This window comes from Mesocricetus auratus, unplaced genomic scaffold, assembly GCF_017639785.1.
Source record: "Mesocricetus auratus isolate SY011 unplaced genomic scaffold, BCM_Maur_2.0 Super-Scaffold_100027, whole genome shotgun sequence".
NCBI classification, from domain to species: domain Eukaryota; kingdom Metazoa; phylum Chordata; class Mammalia; order Rodentia; family Cricetidae; genus Mesocricetus; species Mesocricetus auratus.
The window spans coordinates 16,950,561-16,967,999 of record NW_024429208.1 but is presented as its reverse complement, the minus strand read 5'-3'; the positions used below and the strand labels follow the sequence as shown (position 1 = coordinate 16,967,999).

The following is a 17,439-nucleotide window of genomic DNA, read 5'->3' as shown; positions in this document are numbered from 1 at the left end:
AAAGGTGAAAGCAATCTGCTGCCTTGTGTGTGTGTGTGTGTGTGTGTGTGTGTGTGTGTGTGATCTATAATTACATGCCTACAAGAGGAAGGAGGTGTTAGGGGGAAAACTGCCCAAGGAGACTGCCTAATAAGAATAGAGGAGGAAACGAAAGAACAAGACGGGTCAAGAACACCATTCAATTCACAGCAGCCCAGCTGTCCACTACCAAGATCACTTCTGATGCTGATGGCCATAGGCAGTCACCTAGAGGTCCCCAAAGACCCCATTCTCTTATATCCACACCCTTGTGCTGCTACCCATTTGAGTGTGGGTTACATGTACATTCTCACTCTGATCAGCAGAATTAAGCACAAAGGGATAGAATGCCCCTTCTGAAACTAGCTTATGGAATGCAAGCTGACAAAGTCTGCTACCATGTGTGACTAGATATTCACAGGTGCCCATTGCCACAGCAAGAGACCACTTGAAGTGCAGGTTAACAGCCCTGGAGATGTCGGGCCTTCCTGTGCAAAACCTGGAAGTTGATTCCCTCTAGGCAGAGTTTTCTGGATGGAAAAGCATGATTGCTGCTTTGAAGGACATAGAGCCCAAGTAAACCCCTCCCAGGCCCCTGACCCACAGAGCCAGAGAAGAATAAGTGTTATCTAAGACACTGAAGCTGGAATCATTTACTGCCTGAGAAAGAGATAAGCAAAACCCAGGTCTGTGACAGAGACACCCTGCATGCTATCATGAAACAACAGAATGGAATCTGTGGACTTAGGTACTAAACTCCAGTTTCAGCTATGCCTGGAAACCAGTTTGCTTTCTGCTAAGCAGATGATAAGCCAACAGAAAAACACTCCATGCCTCTGCTTACATCCGGGATCAGGGTATACCGGTGGACATTTCCAAGAACTGCCTAATAACTCCAATGTACACTTCAAGATAGGAGGGGCAAAGGAATCTAATGTTGCCAATGAAAGAAGTAACTAGAGAAAAAGGGATTGATAACATTCTTACCATTGACCCCCCTCAATAATACCCTCATAATACTAATAAATATTGATTAGGTTTAATTAAATGGAAGGCAAAGACTTACAGCTTAAAATAGAAATGTTTTATTTTTCTAGAGTAATATTGTATTGTGCTCTCAGCTACCATAGAAGGCATCTATGGCGTGTGGCTTTTGTCTTCTTTCTAGATTGTCAATCAAAATTCAACTTCTGAAGACTGCTGGCCCAGGTGAGCACCTAGCAATGTGTTGGCTTCACATGAGATCTGTAAGGCCATGGGTACACAACCCTGCAAAATCTGTGGCCAAAATCTAGACAAAGTTGATTTTTCTTTTTTCCACTAAAAGAGAGAGAAGGGAGGGACAGGCATGTGTGTGTGTGTGTGTGTGTACACATACATGCGCACAAATGTAGGCAAGTACCAAAAATAAAATTTTTAAAGAAGGAAGAAAGAAACACATACATACACATACATACATACACACACACACACACACACAGAGAGAGAGAGAGAGAGAGAGAGAGAGAGAGAGAGAGAGAGAGAGAGAGAGAGAGAGAGAGATACACACATGAACAAGCATGTGGGCAAGCAATAAAAAAAGATTGTTTTTAAAGGAAAAAAGAGTGAAAAAACTTAAGGCAACCAAGTCATCTTTATATTCTCGAATAGCCAGAATATTTTCTCCCTCTGCCAATCAGAGCATTCCTTTAAGGTTCCTGAGACTAGGAGTGATTTGGATAATTGCTTGACTGACTATTAAACTACTGATTTAGTAACATCAAACGTGAAGAAACAGAACCTCCACTGTAAAGAAACAGGAAACAGAGCCCACTGATAATTTTAAAAGATATTACCATTTATGTGACTCATAAAATTTGCATTACAAAAACATATTCAGCCCCTTTTACCAGAACCTTCTTTTTTGCTTGCCCCTAGAGTCCGGGATAGATATTTTACAACCCAATACATTATTGCTGATGACATATTCAACTTTTAGGAACACAAAATACAACTTAGCTATCACAGTGAATGTTCACTGGGAACAGAGGAAGGACAGATAATTTCACTTAAGACACAGTAAATTAGATGGCTTTTTAAATTTTTTTTGGTATTTATAACCCATATGCTTTGGAATAATTTGACAAGGAGAACTACTACAGTGTTTCTAACTGAATTCTAGTAACCTGATACACACTATGGGATTAACCCAAAGCAAAAGGACTGAATATCCCAGCTGCCAGTCTCCCCTTTAGACCCGTGCTTCTCAACCTTCCCAATGCTGCAACTTTAATCCAGTTCTTCATGTTGTGGTGAGCCTCCCAATGATGAATTTGTTTTCATTGCAACTTCATAACTGTAATTTCTTTATTGTCATGAATCATAATATAAATATCTGTGTTGTCTGATGGTCCTAGGCGACCCTTGTGCAAAGGTCGCTTGTCCCCCCTCCCCCCAAAAAAGATTGAGAACCACTGGTTTAGTGGATTTTCCTAGGGTCAACCCAGTCAGTCTGGCTGGGATGCACCCCCCCCACACCGTGTGGGTTTTGTTTCCATCTTCAAAAGGATTAGAGTGGGGTACAACCCTTGACCCACCACCGCCAGAAAGGAGGTGGAGGAAAGAGTGAAGACAAGAAGAAAGGGAAGAGGAGGAGAACCATGAAAAAGAGGAGGAAGAAAGAAAGGAGGAGGAAGGCCGAGAAATAAGAGGGGGACTAAGAGGAAAAAGAGGAAGAGAAAGAGGAAACAGAGGAGGGGGGAGGAAGGAGAGGGAGAGGAGCAGCAACAGGAAGGAAAGGAACTACACAAAATTTCAAATTAAGAAGCAGGGATAGGCAGAGACTTGTTTTAAATGGAGGAAATGTGGACGTATTTAAAATAAACGCACGCTACACACTCACTAGCCACCAGGTTTCCTGGTGATCGCACTGTGAAACAGGGGTAGGGGACGACATGTGGGAAGCTGCAGGTGTGAACTTGGGCACACTGAGGGGGAAGTTCTGGGACACAGGTTTTGTCCCTTGACTCCAACGTCCTCTGGTCTCATTGTGTTTTGTTATGCCCACTAAAGCCCCTTAATATGTCCATTGGCCAGGACAGGAATGATCTGAGCTTGTTGCCTTCAGAGTCCAGAAGTCTCAAACACAGATCAAATCCTTTGAACCTCACTTGTAATGGTCTCTTGGGCTAGATAGAGACCCAGGAAGCTTAACCCCTTGTGTCATTGTTTTTCTCAGTTATTGTTTCTCAAACAATAGTCCAGTGACTAAACCAATAAATTACTTATTAAGGGGCTGCTAGCAGGTTCTCTAAGCCATGACAGACTTCAAAAAGCTAGGAGAAACTAGGATCCATCAAGAACTAGGAAGATCAGGGTATACACCCAACATCTGCCAAAGGTCTAGGATAAGTCCGGGTCCTAGTTTGGTTCTGACACCCTTGTGGATTTTATTTGATATTCCCAGTCCATTTTCATTCACCCATTTCTTAGTGAGGAAACTCAGGGTGGCAGTCCATGGGTCACATCAAGGCTAAAGGTTGTGTTTGTTTGTCCCACAGAGTGTGTCAAAAAGTGGATACAATGGAAAATCATTAAAAAAAAAAACTGGGTTTCTTGCTTCTTGTGAAAAACGGAAGATTTGGCAAAATTGAGACCATTCCTGGGTTGGAGCCATACCTCAAGTGAGTCATATGGTCACCAGTAACCTACTAGACATCGTATTGTCCCTCACATCCATCTGCCCTCACTGTCTGATTTCCCAGCTGACCTGGGGGGCACCTACATGTGCGTGCTCCGCAGGTCCCTTTCCTCAAGACAGCCACAGGAGTCATCTTGGAGGAAGTGGCTTTTGGATGGAAGATGGAAAGACAGAAGCTGTTTGTGTGCAGTTTCTGCCTCAGCGAAGCCTCGACTCATTGGTGCTTCCCTTCTCTGGTGCCTCTGTTTCTCTACTTGTAACCAGAATAGACCCAGGTTTCTCTATCTAGATCATCAGTCACTTGGAATCAAGAAAATTCAAGTTCCCATTCAGTCCCGCCATTTTCTTGATGGATGAGGTTAGAAACCTGGAACATTTGTACAAGTGCTCAAATTATCCTTTTGCAAAATGGAGATGACATGAAAACCTTCTTCATAGTCTTTCCGTGGTAAGATGTAAACAAAAGGTTGCACATAAAACTGTCAGCGGGGAGTTTTAAGATTAACTTTGATAACGTTATTTTAGATCAGGATTTGGCAAGGGTTATCAGGAAAGGATCAGGCACCAAATGTTTTAGTCTCGGTAAGTCTCTGTCATAACTACTCAGCCACTATAGTGTGAATACTGTAAAGAGACCTTTGTAAATACCAGGCCATGGCATGTACCTATAAAACTTTATTGACTTAAAGAAAATCAAAACAAATAGGCAATGGGATAGATTTTGGTATCTGGGCCTTAGCTTCCCATCATTGCCACAGTCAAGTAATGTGGTTAGCCGGAAGATGTTTTATAGGGGTCTGGATGAAGAATAGACGTCTCCACAGGGCATCTGTAGTATTGACAGCTGGGTCACTGGACTCACAAGGTCAGGTCCCTTCCCATCATCCTATAGGAATGCTGATCCTGCCTTCTCTTGTCAAGAAATCTCAGTTTTCACCATGAAATGGCATTAGACATCAGCTTAGAGGTGATTTCTCCTGTAATACTTTGACAGACCTTTCTGAGGTGGCCAGTCACCCATGTCACAGAAATCTCTATTTTCTCTTTATTACTCTGACCATGCCACAGCGTTACGGCTTGATTTAGGATAGTTTGATGAACCATATATGTACTCTCAAGCAGCTTGTATGCTCTTGGAGGGCCTGGCTTCCCAAGCTGAGTCTGTGCTAGTTAGATACACTCAGAAGACACCCAGGAGGTATGGAAGCTGAGACTCCTCTCCTGTGATTCTGGACCCCAGCTGGGGGCCTAAGGAGCATTTAAATTCTATTATACAGCATATGACATTACCATAGACTCATATGGGTATCAATCAGCTACCAACATAACTACAGATTTCTGGAGGTTCAAATAAATACCAGGTCAGTGCTTAGTAAAGGCTCCAGTATTTGGAGTTCTTAGTATATCCTAAAGTTATGGGGACTCACGGTGAACTAATAAAATTGTTTACCCACTATCCTTGAGAGAATCAGGGAGAGGCTGGGGTTCATTCTTGGGTCTAAGTCTTACCTTTATGTGAACTTGGGCAAGTTACTTTCCAGCACTTAGACTTACTACTCCATTTTTACACGTACAAAAGAATCAGAACACTCCAAACCTCAACAAATCCAAGTGATAATTAAACGAACTAGTCTATGCATGGTAGATTGGTGAATACTAGGCACTACCACACAATAGTTAAGTTTTGGGAAATGTTTCAACTTTGACTTCAGTGGTAACACTGTAGGGGAGACTTGATGGTTGGTTTGGGGATAGAGAAGGCTGGAGAATTTCTCTGGTCTGTGAGTACACAAAAGAAGAGGAGAGGAGGGGATGGGAAGAAGAGAAGTGGAGGAGAAGAGAAGAGGAACAAAGGGAAGAGTAGGAAAGAGAAGGGGAGAAGGGAAGGGAAGGGAGAAAGGGAAGGGAAGAAGAACAGAAAGTGTTCTAGAAGGAAGCATGGATGTCATGCCAAGACTAAGACTGATGGAGAATTTGGATAAACCAATGAAATTGTTTCTTGCCTTCTTCCTCACATGAGGAGGTGAGGTCTACGAGAACAGAAAACCTTCTGTGTGTCATTCTCCGTCCTCACTGCTCATAGTTTTAGTGCAAAGCATAACACACAGTTAGGCACATGTTCACATGTCTGAATGGATGAGACCATGCCTCCATTTCAAATGTTGGTAGAAATGCCAATTCCATCTGGCACCCAAACCGTCACCTTTTGGAAAGTTTTGTTGAGCTTTAACTGAGGTCCCTCTAAGCTTCAGGACAAATGGTGGAAATTAAGGTCTTCTACTCTCTTAATATTTATACTCATCATGCTGTCCACAAACACACCAGGCCTAATCCATCTTCTGACTGAGATTCTGTATCCTGTGCTCATGTCCCTATTCTATACAAACACAGTTTTAAAACACATTTCTCAAGCCAGCGACATGACTCAGTGAGTCAAGGCATTTGCTGTGAAGCTTGCCAATGTGAGTTCAAGCCTTAGAACCCACATAGTGGAAGGAGAGAACTGAATCCTGAAAGCTGTCCTCTGCCTTGTACATGTGCCCACAGCATGCACAGCCACTTGCCATCACTCACGAAATAAAGAAATAAATGTAAAATTAATATATATATATAAACTTATTTCTCTCTTAAGAACACACAGCATTAGGGTGACTGAAATACTTACACTCAGCTCTTTGTCTCCAGTAAGTCTGTGTTCTTTTGTCCTGGTTAAATGTGCTTTAATTAGCAAATATCTGTAAATAATTTACTCGCTTTACAAACACAACAGAACAATGGGATCAGTTTTCACATACATTTACCAAGCATGTATTGGGTCTGAAGCCAGACTCTCCCATTGTTCAATAACTATATTAAGCTGCCTCCTCCTAGTTGCCTTCCTTGGAGGAGGTTGGGGGAAGTCTAGCGGGGACAGAAACCCAAATTCCACTAACAGTGCTATGTTCTACCAGACCCCAGAGGCCAAACACACAAGGCTGTCCGGCTCAGGCTTGTTCGAACCCTAACACCACCGAAAAAGAAGAAGTGTGCCAAGGGTAACAGTCATGGAAGCAATGGCTGGAGAATGAGGGTGCCCATCAAATCCCTTCATCTCCTAAAACCCTTAGAGCATGAGCCCCCCCCAGACACAATGACACCCAGGGAATGACAATGCCTCCTCTGTGCTCTGCAGGGGTTAAAACAGCGCATGCATACCGTGCAAAGCAAGATGTTAAATCAAATGAGAGTGACTGCTCCGGGACCAGAGGCATATTATTTTGAATAAGATTGAAAAGGCCAGAAAAAGCAATTCAAAAAACATTTCAATTATGTATTTCCCAGAACTACATCTTTGAGCAACTAATGCAAATGCTACCACCACAATAAAACTTCTTCCCACATAAAAGCATATAAAACAGGTTGAGCAGCATATACTTTATAGATCATATGCATATTTTGGACTATTAATAAAAAATGCAAAAAATCTATGTATGCTTTACTCTCCGAAGCAATACAGTAATTATGATTAAGGGACATACAGCACGAAAAGAGCCAATTTATCTTGCCGGTGCTCAGGGATGCTATTGTGTAACTAAGCAACTAAAGACAAAATATGGTCTAATTAATTCATTCCTATGCTTATTTAAAAGACACAATTAGAACATTTTTATTTTCCAGCTTCCACAGTAGCTCAACATGCTTGAGGGTGTAGAAAGCAAAGCCTATTATTCGCAAAGACAAGAGTTTAATGTTTATGCCACACATAGGCTTGGAACTGAACAGTGGAGAATTGGTGTTTCACAGGCCGGCTTTGCTGGGAGTCATGAGAAAGGAAGGTGGGGGAGGGGTCAATAGATTGGCTAGCAACATGTGGCCTCTGCTGTTTTCTGTTTTGTTTTGGCTTTTGCTTTTTTGCTTTTTTTTTCTCTTTTGCTTGTTTCTCACTAGGGTGCAAGGATTAAGAGGGGCTATGAACTTGATGGTCCAGTGCAGGAGAATGTAGCCACAAAGAGATTTATAGAAATTTCATAGAAAATTTATGTCGTCAAGCTACCCTCCTGGTTTGAATGACAACCTCAAGTCTCCATCTTTCGTGCTGTGAACCCACATCTGTGGTGATGTAGATGCCATCGGCATGACTTCAGAGCCCTCTTTCCATGAATGATTATCTGCATATTTTTCAGTAAGTTTATATGGCCCATATACACGTTGATGCGGGCGTTTGCACTTCTGTGTGTAAGAGTGAGTGCACGCGTACACATGAGTGTGTAGGTCAGATGCTGAATGCAGACGTCCTCCTCAGCCACTCTCCACCTTACTTTTTGAGACAGGGTCTTCCACTGAACCCAGAGTGCGTCAGTTTGTTAGAGCAGCTGGCCAATGAACTCCAGGGATCCACCTGTGTCCACCTTCCTGCACTGAGATTATAGACATGCCCTTTGCTGGGTATCTGAACTCAGGCCCTCATGTCTACATGGCAGATACTTTGCTAACTAAGCTATCTCCTTGGATCCACACATTTTGAAATGTGTGGTCAACACAATGCTCAGGGTCTGGGATTTGCATGGGCATACTCTAGGGGCCAAGGCCTTGTTTCTGATCTACACAAACACAGTGAGTACTGCAGCAGATGTTGAAAAAGTCCACTGTGCACAAGGACTTGAGACAGATTCTTCCAGAAACAAAGGATCTATGACCAAATCTCTTAGAGGGGAATGAATCTTTTAGCCAGCAATCGATAAATTTGTTTTAAATATCCTTAAAAGCAAAGCCAACAAGTAATCATTAGTTACCATATTATTCTGAGTAGATGATGGCAAATATCCAACTGCCCTGCTATAAAAAATGACAAGCAAATGCATTTGATTCAAGCAATTATATGCTGGATATTGGTTAAAACTAGACTTTGATAAATGAGCTGGAGTTGTATGTTACCAGATGCCACTATGAACAATGGCATGCTTTATTAATAATTAATAACCAAGTATTTACATGTGTGGACTCTTGTATTTCATAAAATAACATTTCCTGAGTACAGGCCTGACAGTTTAAATGTCAAGAGAGGTATTAATTGCTTACAGTGTAGAGTCACTATTAAACGCATGGCTTCGTTAAGGTCATCCACCTGAAAACCATGCTCTCTTTCGTCAACTGCCAACAGCACTCTAGTGAAGCTTGGCTCTTCTGTCCAGAAGTCTGGGTTTCATAGTTTGCCACGGCAAAGTCCCCAATTTCAATGAGCTGATTAGTGAAGATCAGAGATGTACCCAGAGAGTCGGTCATGGCCGTTCTGAGATGAGCCCTCAGTATGAAACACTTGCTTATTTATTTCTGAGAGTGCAGCTAACAACATCCATTTTCCTACTTGGCATCCATAAGGATGATGTGGCTATGAGTTTTAGTAGAAAGGGAAAAGTATGTGATGGGTATTGAGGTATGCCCACCGGTCAGTGACCCATCAATGGACCAAGCTGGATGAAGGCAGGCTGCTAGCAAAAAAGGAATTTGTTTTTTAAATGATGTTCTTAGATAATAGTTATTTATGTGTATGTGTGCCAGGAATCAAACTCAGGTCATCTGCAAGAACAGCAAGCACCCTGAACCGCTGAGCCATTTCTCCAGCCCCAGAAAGGATATTTTAAAAATAGTTTTTAAGTTTAAATTGTGTGTCCGGGTGTATTTATATATTTGCAAATATGAGTGCAATGTTCAGGGGCCAGAAGAGGGTTTCACATCTCCTGGATTTGGAGACACAGTTGACCATGAGCTACCTATTGAGGTTCATTTGTAAGATAAGAGTTATGATCTTAACCACTGTACCATCTTTTCAGCATCCCAAAAGTATTGTGATTTTATTGCCTGAATTGTGCTAATTGCCACAGGGGGATTCGTAGGTGAACAGAGCGTGTCAGAGGAAGAGAAGTCAGCAAACTACAAGGAAAAGGAGAACTCTGGTAATTATGTTGTCCTGCAGAGAGAAAGAGCCCTGAGATGTGCCAAGCACACACAGGATATGAAACACCATTGGCTCACAGACTCTTGGAGGAAGGTTCCTGTCCCAGAGTAGAACAGGCTCTGGCTCATAGTGGGTCTTCTGTAAATGTGTATCTAGCTCCAGTACACAGTAGGTGCTTTCTGTAAATGGGTATCCAGCTCCAGGACACAGTGGGTCTTCTGTAAATGTGTATCTAGCTCCAGTACACAGTAGGTGCTTTCTGTAAATGGGTATCTAGCTCCAGTACACAGTAGGTGCTTTCTGTAAATGGGTATCCAGCTCCAGGACACAGTGAGTGTTCTGTAAATGTGTATCTAGCTCCACTACACAGTAGGTGCTTTCTGTAAATGGGTATCCAGCTCCAGGACACAGTGAGTGTTCTGTAAATGTGTATCTAGCTCCACTACACAGTAGGCCTTCTGTAAATGCGTATCTAGCTCCAGTACACAATAGGTGCCCTGTAAATGAGTGTCTGGAAATTGAGAATCCAAAGGCACAGACTACTTTCCAGTTTTCCAGAAAGGTAGTGAAACATAGAGACCTTAGCTCATCTCAACTTCAACTCAGGGCCACAGCTGGAAAGTCTAATGGTATTTCTTTGACTAGCATCTGACAATCAGGGTGGGGAAAAACTATGAGCTCCCTAAGGGGGTCATTCCCTTTCACCTCTCTGTCTATGTCTAAGCGCTTAATACACACTAGTAAACATGGATGATACGTTTTCAAATTTACGCATGTGGCAGGGCACCTCTGATTGTGCCTGTCTGTATATCTTTATACATGTTAGCCTCACTTCCGTATCAAGATTGATCAATTTCTGGAGAAAAAGGGCCAACTTGTGAAGTTTTTTTTTTCCATTCACCCCTTTTGCTCCTATGTGGTTAACACTCAACAAGTAGTTTTTTTGATGAGCACAAGCTAGATAATAACTATATTGCCTGGAACTTGGATCTTAGCCATACAAAATATACTTCAAGGTAAATTTTATTTATTCACAAAATTAATGTCCTAGACTCAAGAGTAAAATACTACCAGGCATGTAAATGATGATGACATCATGCTAATATTTAATTATGTCTTATCATATGAGGTCTTGTCCTAAGTCAGGTAGGAAAAAGAAGACTAGTGTCTGGGGATACAGCCAATAGGAAGAGCACATGTTTAACAAGCGTGAAGAGCCACATTCAATCCCCAGCACTGAAAAGTAGAAATATTCCATCTTCCACACCAACCTTATAGGTCAGAGGTCAGCGAACTTTTTCTGTAAATTAGGCTTAACAACAAATATTTCCACTGTGCTGATCATATGGTAACCATCAAAAAAGTGTTAGCTGTGTTGTTCTAGCCAAAGATCTTCAAATACTATATAAATGAATGAATTTGGCTACATACCAATAAAACTTTATTTACAAAATGTCAGTGGGCCAGATTTGACTCTCAAGCTTTATCTGGCTGACCCTTATCACAGTTCAGTGAGTGGCCTCCATGAAATGCTTTAGTTCTTATCCTTGTTCTGTACATGGTCAGAGATGTCCCTTCATCTAGTTTTAAAGAATGACTAAGAATAGATAGCTGCCAGAGTAACTAAAACCGTCAGTGGCTGAGTTCTCATGGGTCCAGATCTAGACACCGAGTAGTCATAGGCATCAGTGGCTAAGTGTTCGTAGGTCTTATGCTAGGTTTTTATCACCATCTCTGGTTTCCTCAGTAGAATATAGATCACCAGTTCTATTGTACAGATCAAGAAAATGAGGCTCAGTTAAGGCAGAATATCATTCAAGGACAGCAATATCAGTCAACAGTCAACAAAACTCTGAACTCTCTGAAAATCAGCTTACAGACACAGACTAAGGCTGAGGGCTATAACAAAACAAGGACAAGTCCAAGCCAGAACCATCTAGATTCCACAATGCATCTGCTTAACCCAAGATATGATCAAATCAGGTAATCTTTTGAAAAATGTGGTTGGTCCAGTTAGCAACATTCTTCAGTAGCAAAATACAAATTCTTAAGAAGCTTTCTGTTCTGATGACACAGCCAAACCCAACTCAGAGAGGAAAGAGAGCTTGAGTGGACAGAACCAGAATCATCAGGGATTTTAGCAAAGTGATGCAGGAGTTGCTATCTTTCAGAGAAAAGGCCCCAGTTTTGCCTCAAATTACGACGAGAAAAGCAACAGCAATATTAATGATAATAATCACAGCCAGCCATTGATCTATCTATTGTGCATCAACTTGGGTTGCATGCACTTTTCATGTAGTAGCTCATGTAGCCCTTAAACCAATCTTAGGAGTAAATGCTGCATGCCCATTTACAGATGAAGATACTGAGGTACAGAATGTTTGAGAAATTGCCCAAAATTATATCACTAAGTGAGACTGTTGAAAATGTTTACACTTCAAAGTCTTGGATTCAACTGCAACTATTCTAATCTGCTTTCAGTAGAATATGTGCCTTTGAAGCAATTTCTAAGTGGATCACCACTTATGGTTTATCCTAGATGGTGACAACTAAATACTGTTACAAATCCTGAATGCAAGCTAGAGTCTAAAACACCCAGGCATGCTTGGTCTTGACTCAATGACATCATTAGCTTAACCTTCCCCATTCCTAGTTCCAGGCCATCAACAAACCTTCACGTAAAACCCAAGTCTGCACATGCATTCATTTTGAAAGTCAACTGCCAATAGATTAAGTAGTTGGCAATTTGAGAATGAACATGATCAGAAATTGCCCAGTAACAGAACCAATTACCCACCTACTTTACCCTGTCCTCCTCTGAAAAGCTACTGGCTATATGTGGCAATTGTGGGTGATTACCAAAGCCTCTACCTCCTGGCACACGGCCCTACTGTTTACTCTCATGCTGATTTAAGACAGCATCATGATTAGGTTCAAGAATCCACATAAGCTCCTAAGTTAATATGATTTGTTATTGTTTACAGAACGTTTACAATATTCTTATCCTATGTCCTTTCATTTTAAGTATTTTGTAATATCCAAAGCATTTCCCTGTATAATATCTCTTAATGCCCCAAATAATTCAGTTGTTCTTGCTGTTATTCCCATTTTGTGGGAGAAGTTGAGGCCAGGATACTTATGGTTATTTGGGTTAAAGTTGCAGAATGGAAATGTGCCTCTTCTTTGTGTGTGTGTGTGTGTGTGTGTGTGTGTGTGTGTGTGTGTGATGTATATGCATTCATGTGTGCAGGGCACTAGTATGACATAGTATGCTTGCAGAGGTCAAGAGACAACTTCATGTGTAAGTCCCCAACTTCTACCTCATGTGAGACAGGCTCTGTTTTGTTGCTTACTGCTGTGTCCTCTCTCACCACAGAAGACCTCGGGATTATTGCTTCCAGTTTACATGGGGTCTGGACATTCGAACTCAGGTCCTCATACTTGCCCAGTAACTGCTTTATCCACTGATCCTTGTTCCCAACTCAAAAGTACCTCCTTTTCAAATGCCTTTCCTCCTTGCAAGCTACCAGCACTGGAAATGTCTGACGGCAGTAATATACATGTGTGTTGTTACCATCACCCTGGAAACCAATCGATAGCTAATTATTAATAACTATGAAAACATATTGCTATATAGCATTGGTTAGGATTACCTAAACCACATAGAATAAAATATTTTTAAACCTGAAGATCTGACCTTAGAGAGCTGACTGAGTAGTCTCTGTTTTAAAATGAACAAGGTACTGCTCTTATTGGTACATGCTTCTCGAATCTACTATGCTGTATTTTCTTGTTTCACAAATAGATTCTACTGGAAGAGGCAAGCTTAAAGTTTAGGAAGGACTGGGTGACACTGGCTACATTTTACAGACCACATGATCTTGGTGTGTCCCTGTCCCCATCTATAAAATGGGTAAGCATAGTCCTGTATCATCCAGGATCCTGCAGCAATTGCAAAGATCCGTGTGGAATTAAAAAGAAAAAAATCTTCTGCAAATCACAGTGAACCACACAGGGACGCTATTTCTAAACTTGCACAATGATCATGTTCCTGCTTTTAGAACTGACGTCTTCACATTTCAAGAAATCAGAAAGAAAAAAAAAGGCAGAATGACTCTTTTCAACAGAGAAGACCGAGTCCTAGTTGTCCTTTTGAGATAGTTGCTGATGTCAGCTCAGTCAAGAAATTATTAACCTCCATTTGGTTACTTAAAATAAACTCTGCTGGCTGATTAAATGTTCTTGAACACCAAGAAAACATTCCCCTGCAGTTACCAACGGCAAAGGCATCCTTCAAAACTATTTAAAATCAATAATAAAAACCATTTCAATGTATATAAACAAGTTAATGGAGTAGGCGAAAACAAAGCAAATTTCTTAATGAGAGGCCCTGTTGCCCCCTCTAGGCGCCTGCAGTAAATGCTGGTCTCTGACTCTTCTCCCCAGGAGCCTGGCTGCTGCTGTTCTGCTAACGTCTGACTTAGGCCAGGGGGGAAATGACATCACCGGGGTGGAAAGCCGATCCAGCACTGGGAAACTTTCTACCTGCTTTCCATTTGTCATAATTATTTTGCACAATGCAGCTTCCATTTGCATAATTTTGAGGCGTGTCATTATCTCAATTGAAAATTGTTTTAATATGGCTGAATAACTCACAATGACATCAGCCAAAGTCCTAATGAAATATACAAGTATAATCATACAGCTAATTACCAGCCGTGTTAGCATTAAAAAACAAATCATGCATAATATTAGACTATGTATAAGCAGCTGAGGATTATAAATAGAGCCGCCCTCTCTCCACAAACCCCCTAGAGTTTACTTTTAAATGGCAAGATTAATTTTCTGAGGTATGGCTCATACAGTAGATACGAAATGCCTAGATCATTACAACTCCCCATAAGGAACAATTAAAAAGAGATCGTGTGTTTAAAAACGTATCTATTCATTGTCAACAGTTCTGACAGACAGATGGGATCGTCTGTGGCTTTTATTCTTAAACCAGAATTCGCCATTTAGTTAGGTCAACAGAAATTAAACAGGACCTAGTGGGGTCAACTCCGGGTCTTTTAAACAAATATTCCAATTTCAATTAAAAAAAAAAAAAAGAGTGACCACAAATATCCCATAAAACACTGAATGATTTCCTCCTGGGTTTAGTCCGAAGTCTGTTAGGCACCAGCTCTTTTTCTGGATATTTAATCCTTCCCTTCTCCAGATCACAGGCCATGTTGAAGTAATAAATTTGAAAAGCAAATAATAAGAAATCAGGAAGGGGGAGGGAGAAGGAAGACAGCTGCGCAGGAAAGTTGGGTCGGGGGAGGGGCCTGAGCCCGGGGGGGAAGGCGCTCAACCTGTTGGTGGGCTGCAGGGGTCCCACTCTGCATCCACACACCACCTTAGTCAGGCTGCAGGAGGAGCCGGGAAACCAAATGCTTACACCCAGGGCTGTGGGGAGGGCGGGGGAGGGGTGTGTGCTGGGAGGAGGGCGGAGCTTATTTCCGAAAAGGCAGATTCCTGGGCCGAGGTTCTGACGAACTCCCTTAATTAACCGGCCGCGGACCACTGAGGGGTAATTCGATCCGGGGGAGAGGGAGTGAGCTAGCGAGGCCAAAAGTGCAATCAACTCCATCAGCTCCAGGAATTTCTGCCCGGGCTGGCAGCTCCAGGGCCCCGGAGGAGTTCAGCACCGAACCATTCATTTAACAACAGACCTACCTCGAAAGCTCGCGAGCCTGAAGTCGAGCTAGCTGCCCTCAAAAGTCTCAGTTTGATCACCCTGCCTCTGTCTCGGGAGACACAAAGCCTTGCCAGGGGGGGCCGTGGTCCTCCCTCCCGCCGCGCCCTGGGCGCAGACTCCCCAAAATAGTTCCCGGGGGTGTGTGTGGGAGGGGGTAAAGACCGCGTCACCGAGCTCGACCCTCGGACCCGGGGAGCCCGTACAGCTGCGGTCACACCCGCAGTGACAGAGGCCCGGTGGCGGCGCCGGGTTCACTCCGCGCCCACCCCGCGCGCAGCCCCGCACCGCACCGCAGAGGCCCCTGCACCCGGCCCCACACCCCACTGGAAGACGTCCACTTCGCGTGGAGTCACTGGAAACCAGAACATCAAATGGTTCCGGGAGGAGGGGGGAGTGGGCGCGAGATAGTTCTTAATGCCGAACGTGTTTGTGCCGGTTACACGACCGCTTTGAAATCCGCCCGGGCAGATGCGCAAGTTATTTGAATGTATTATCCCAGTACCTGTCATTTATCACTCCAGTCAACACGCCTTTGCCAACTCAATCGCTTTTGATCTCATTCTGCCTCCGTTTCGTAATTTCCGCCCTCTTAAACATATCAAATACTTAAAAGAAGAAAAAAAAAACCCTGAACAATATCAAAACCCACCAAAAGAAATCCAGACAGCTTAGGAGCCAGGCACGAAGGTAAAGAATTTTTAAAAAGGCAAAAAAGAAAATATATATATATATGTATATATTAAAGCATGGGATATTAATCTCCAAGCGGAGGTGGTAAAACCAACACACACACACACACACCCTGGAACAAAACCCTTCACGACAAGTTATTTGATCTTGACTAAAATCAGCAGTTGGACGGTCTTTGTAAAGCTGACAGCCAAACTCTGACAATGGTAAAATACTCCAGCCCCAGTTAGTGGCGCTACCCCTTTAAAAAACGAGCGGATCCTGGCTCGCCGCAGAACTGAATACAGTATTTTCAAGCTTGCCTTATAATACGCATTACTGGAGGGGGGGGTGGATAATAAAGAAGGAAGAGAGAGAGAGAGATAGGTTTACCACCTCGCCATGGTCGCTATTTCTGCCCTGGGGAGTGTCTTCGGGAAGGAAATAAAGTTTCGAGCTGGATAAAAGTTGCCGGCTGGTCCTTTCTTCCCACAACAGCTGGAGCTCCGCTATGCAAATCGGATCCTTTGGCGTACATCTTACAAAGAAAAAGTCGCCAAGGGACAAGATTCTTGGTTTGCCTTCAAGGTGGAATTGAAAAGCCTTATAGAAAATATAAGGTCCGTGCAATCCACACGGTGAGCCGACCCACTGCGGGGGGGGGAGAGAAAAAAAGCACCACGTAAATAATATAGCCATCAAGCACAAATATCTATTCCCAGGCACAGTCACACACAAGACACCCAGACTCTCAATACCGACCGGCCCACAGATAGAACGCTGGGTGAAAAAATATTACAAACCCCATTAATTTTTTGCGTCCCTTAAAAAAAAAAAAAGCCCTCCGGGTCTCCACCACCACCCCTCCCCGGCTCCCCATGTGAGGCCATAAAATTGCATTATGTAGGTATGATCAGCGCAGGGATTTTTTTAAAAACAATAAAAATGATTTTGGGGGGATGTAGAGGGTAAAAGTTTGGTGAAAAGTTTGTGGGGGGTGTGGGTGTGTGTGTGGGGGTGGGTGAGCTGGGGGGCTGGGGGGTGCCGGGGGGCGCCGGGACCGCAGGAGCGGAGGAGAGCGAAATACCTGGAGTGAGTTGGGCTCCATCTCGACGTTCTGAATTGATTGAACTCAACATTCTCTCCAAACTTGTTGGCTTGAATGGATTGCATCAGGTCCTGGCAGGGTAAAGCATTCTCTGCCTGCAGCTGGCGTGATGCCTCAATATAAAACTAAGCTCTTGCCTCCCCCTCACCACCAAAATGATTGAAAATATATCCTAATATTTCTCCGACGACTCAATTTTCAGCTCTTGTCAAAAAGATGTGGGTTTGCTGCCAAAGATGGGTTGATCAAAATCGAAATAGAGAGAAGGGCTATGTCCGACCTCGGCGGGA

General features: G+C 42.9%; 1 protein-coding gene and 1 long non-coding RNA gene across 4 annotated transcripts in view; one reads left to right on the top strand and one right to left on the bottom strand.

Annotated features, from left to right (window-relative positions):
* The window catches only part of LOC121134353, a 55,883-nt gene extending 51,756 nt beyond the window's left edge, over positions 1-4,127 (top strand). The window contains exons 5-6 of the long non-coding RNA XR_005871445.1: positions 1,187-1,227; positions 3,558-4,127. This is a non-coding gene — a long non-coding RNA (uncharacterized LOC121134353). The remainder of the gene's footprint in view (positions 1-1,186; positions 1,228-3,557) is intronic.
* The window catches only part of Arid5b (AT-rich interaction domain 5B), a 172,959-nt gene extending 155,735 nt beyond the window's left edge, over positions 1-17,224 (bottom strand). For 2 of the 3 annotated variants that reach the window (XM_005070801.4, XM_040732479.1), the window contains exons 1-2: positions 17,129-17,224; positions 16,438-16,692 (exon numbers count right to left, since the gene is read on the bottom strand). In XM_005070801.4, the coding sequence (XP_005070858.1) occupies positions 16,438-16,692; positions 17,129-17,149 (276 nt within the window). In that variant the 5' untranslated portion in view covers positions 17,150-17,224. Of the gene's footprint in view, positions 1-15,350; positions 15,607-16,437; positions 16,693-17,128 lie in introns of those variants that run through there. The other variant, XM_040732480.1, reaches the window with a different exon arrangement.
* Between the last annotated feature and the right edge of the window lie 215 nt (positions 17,225-17,439).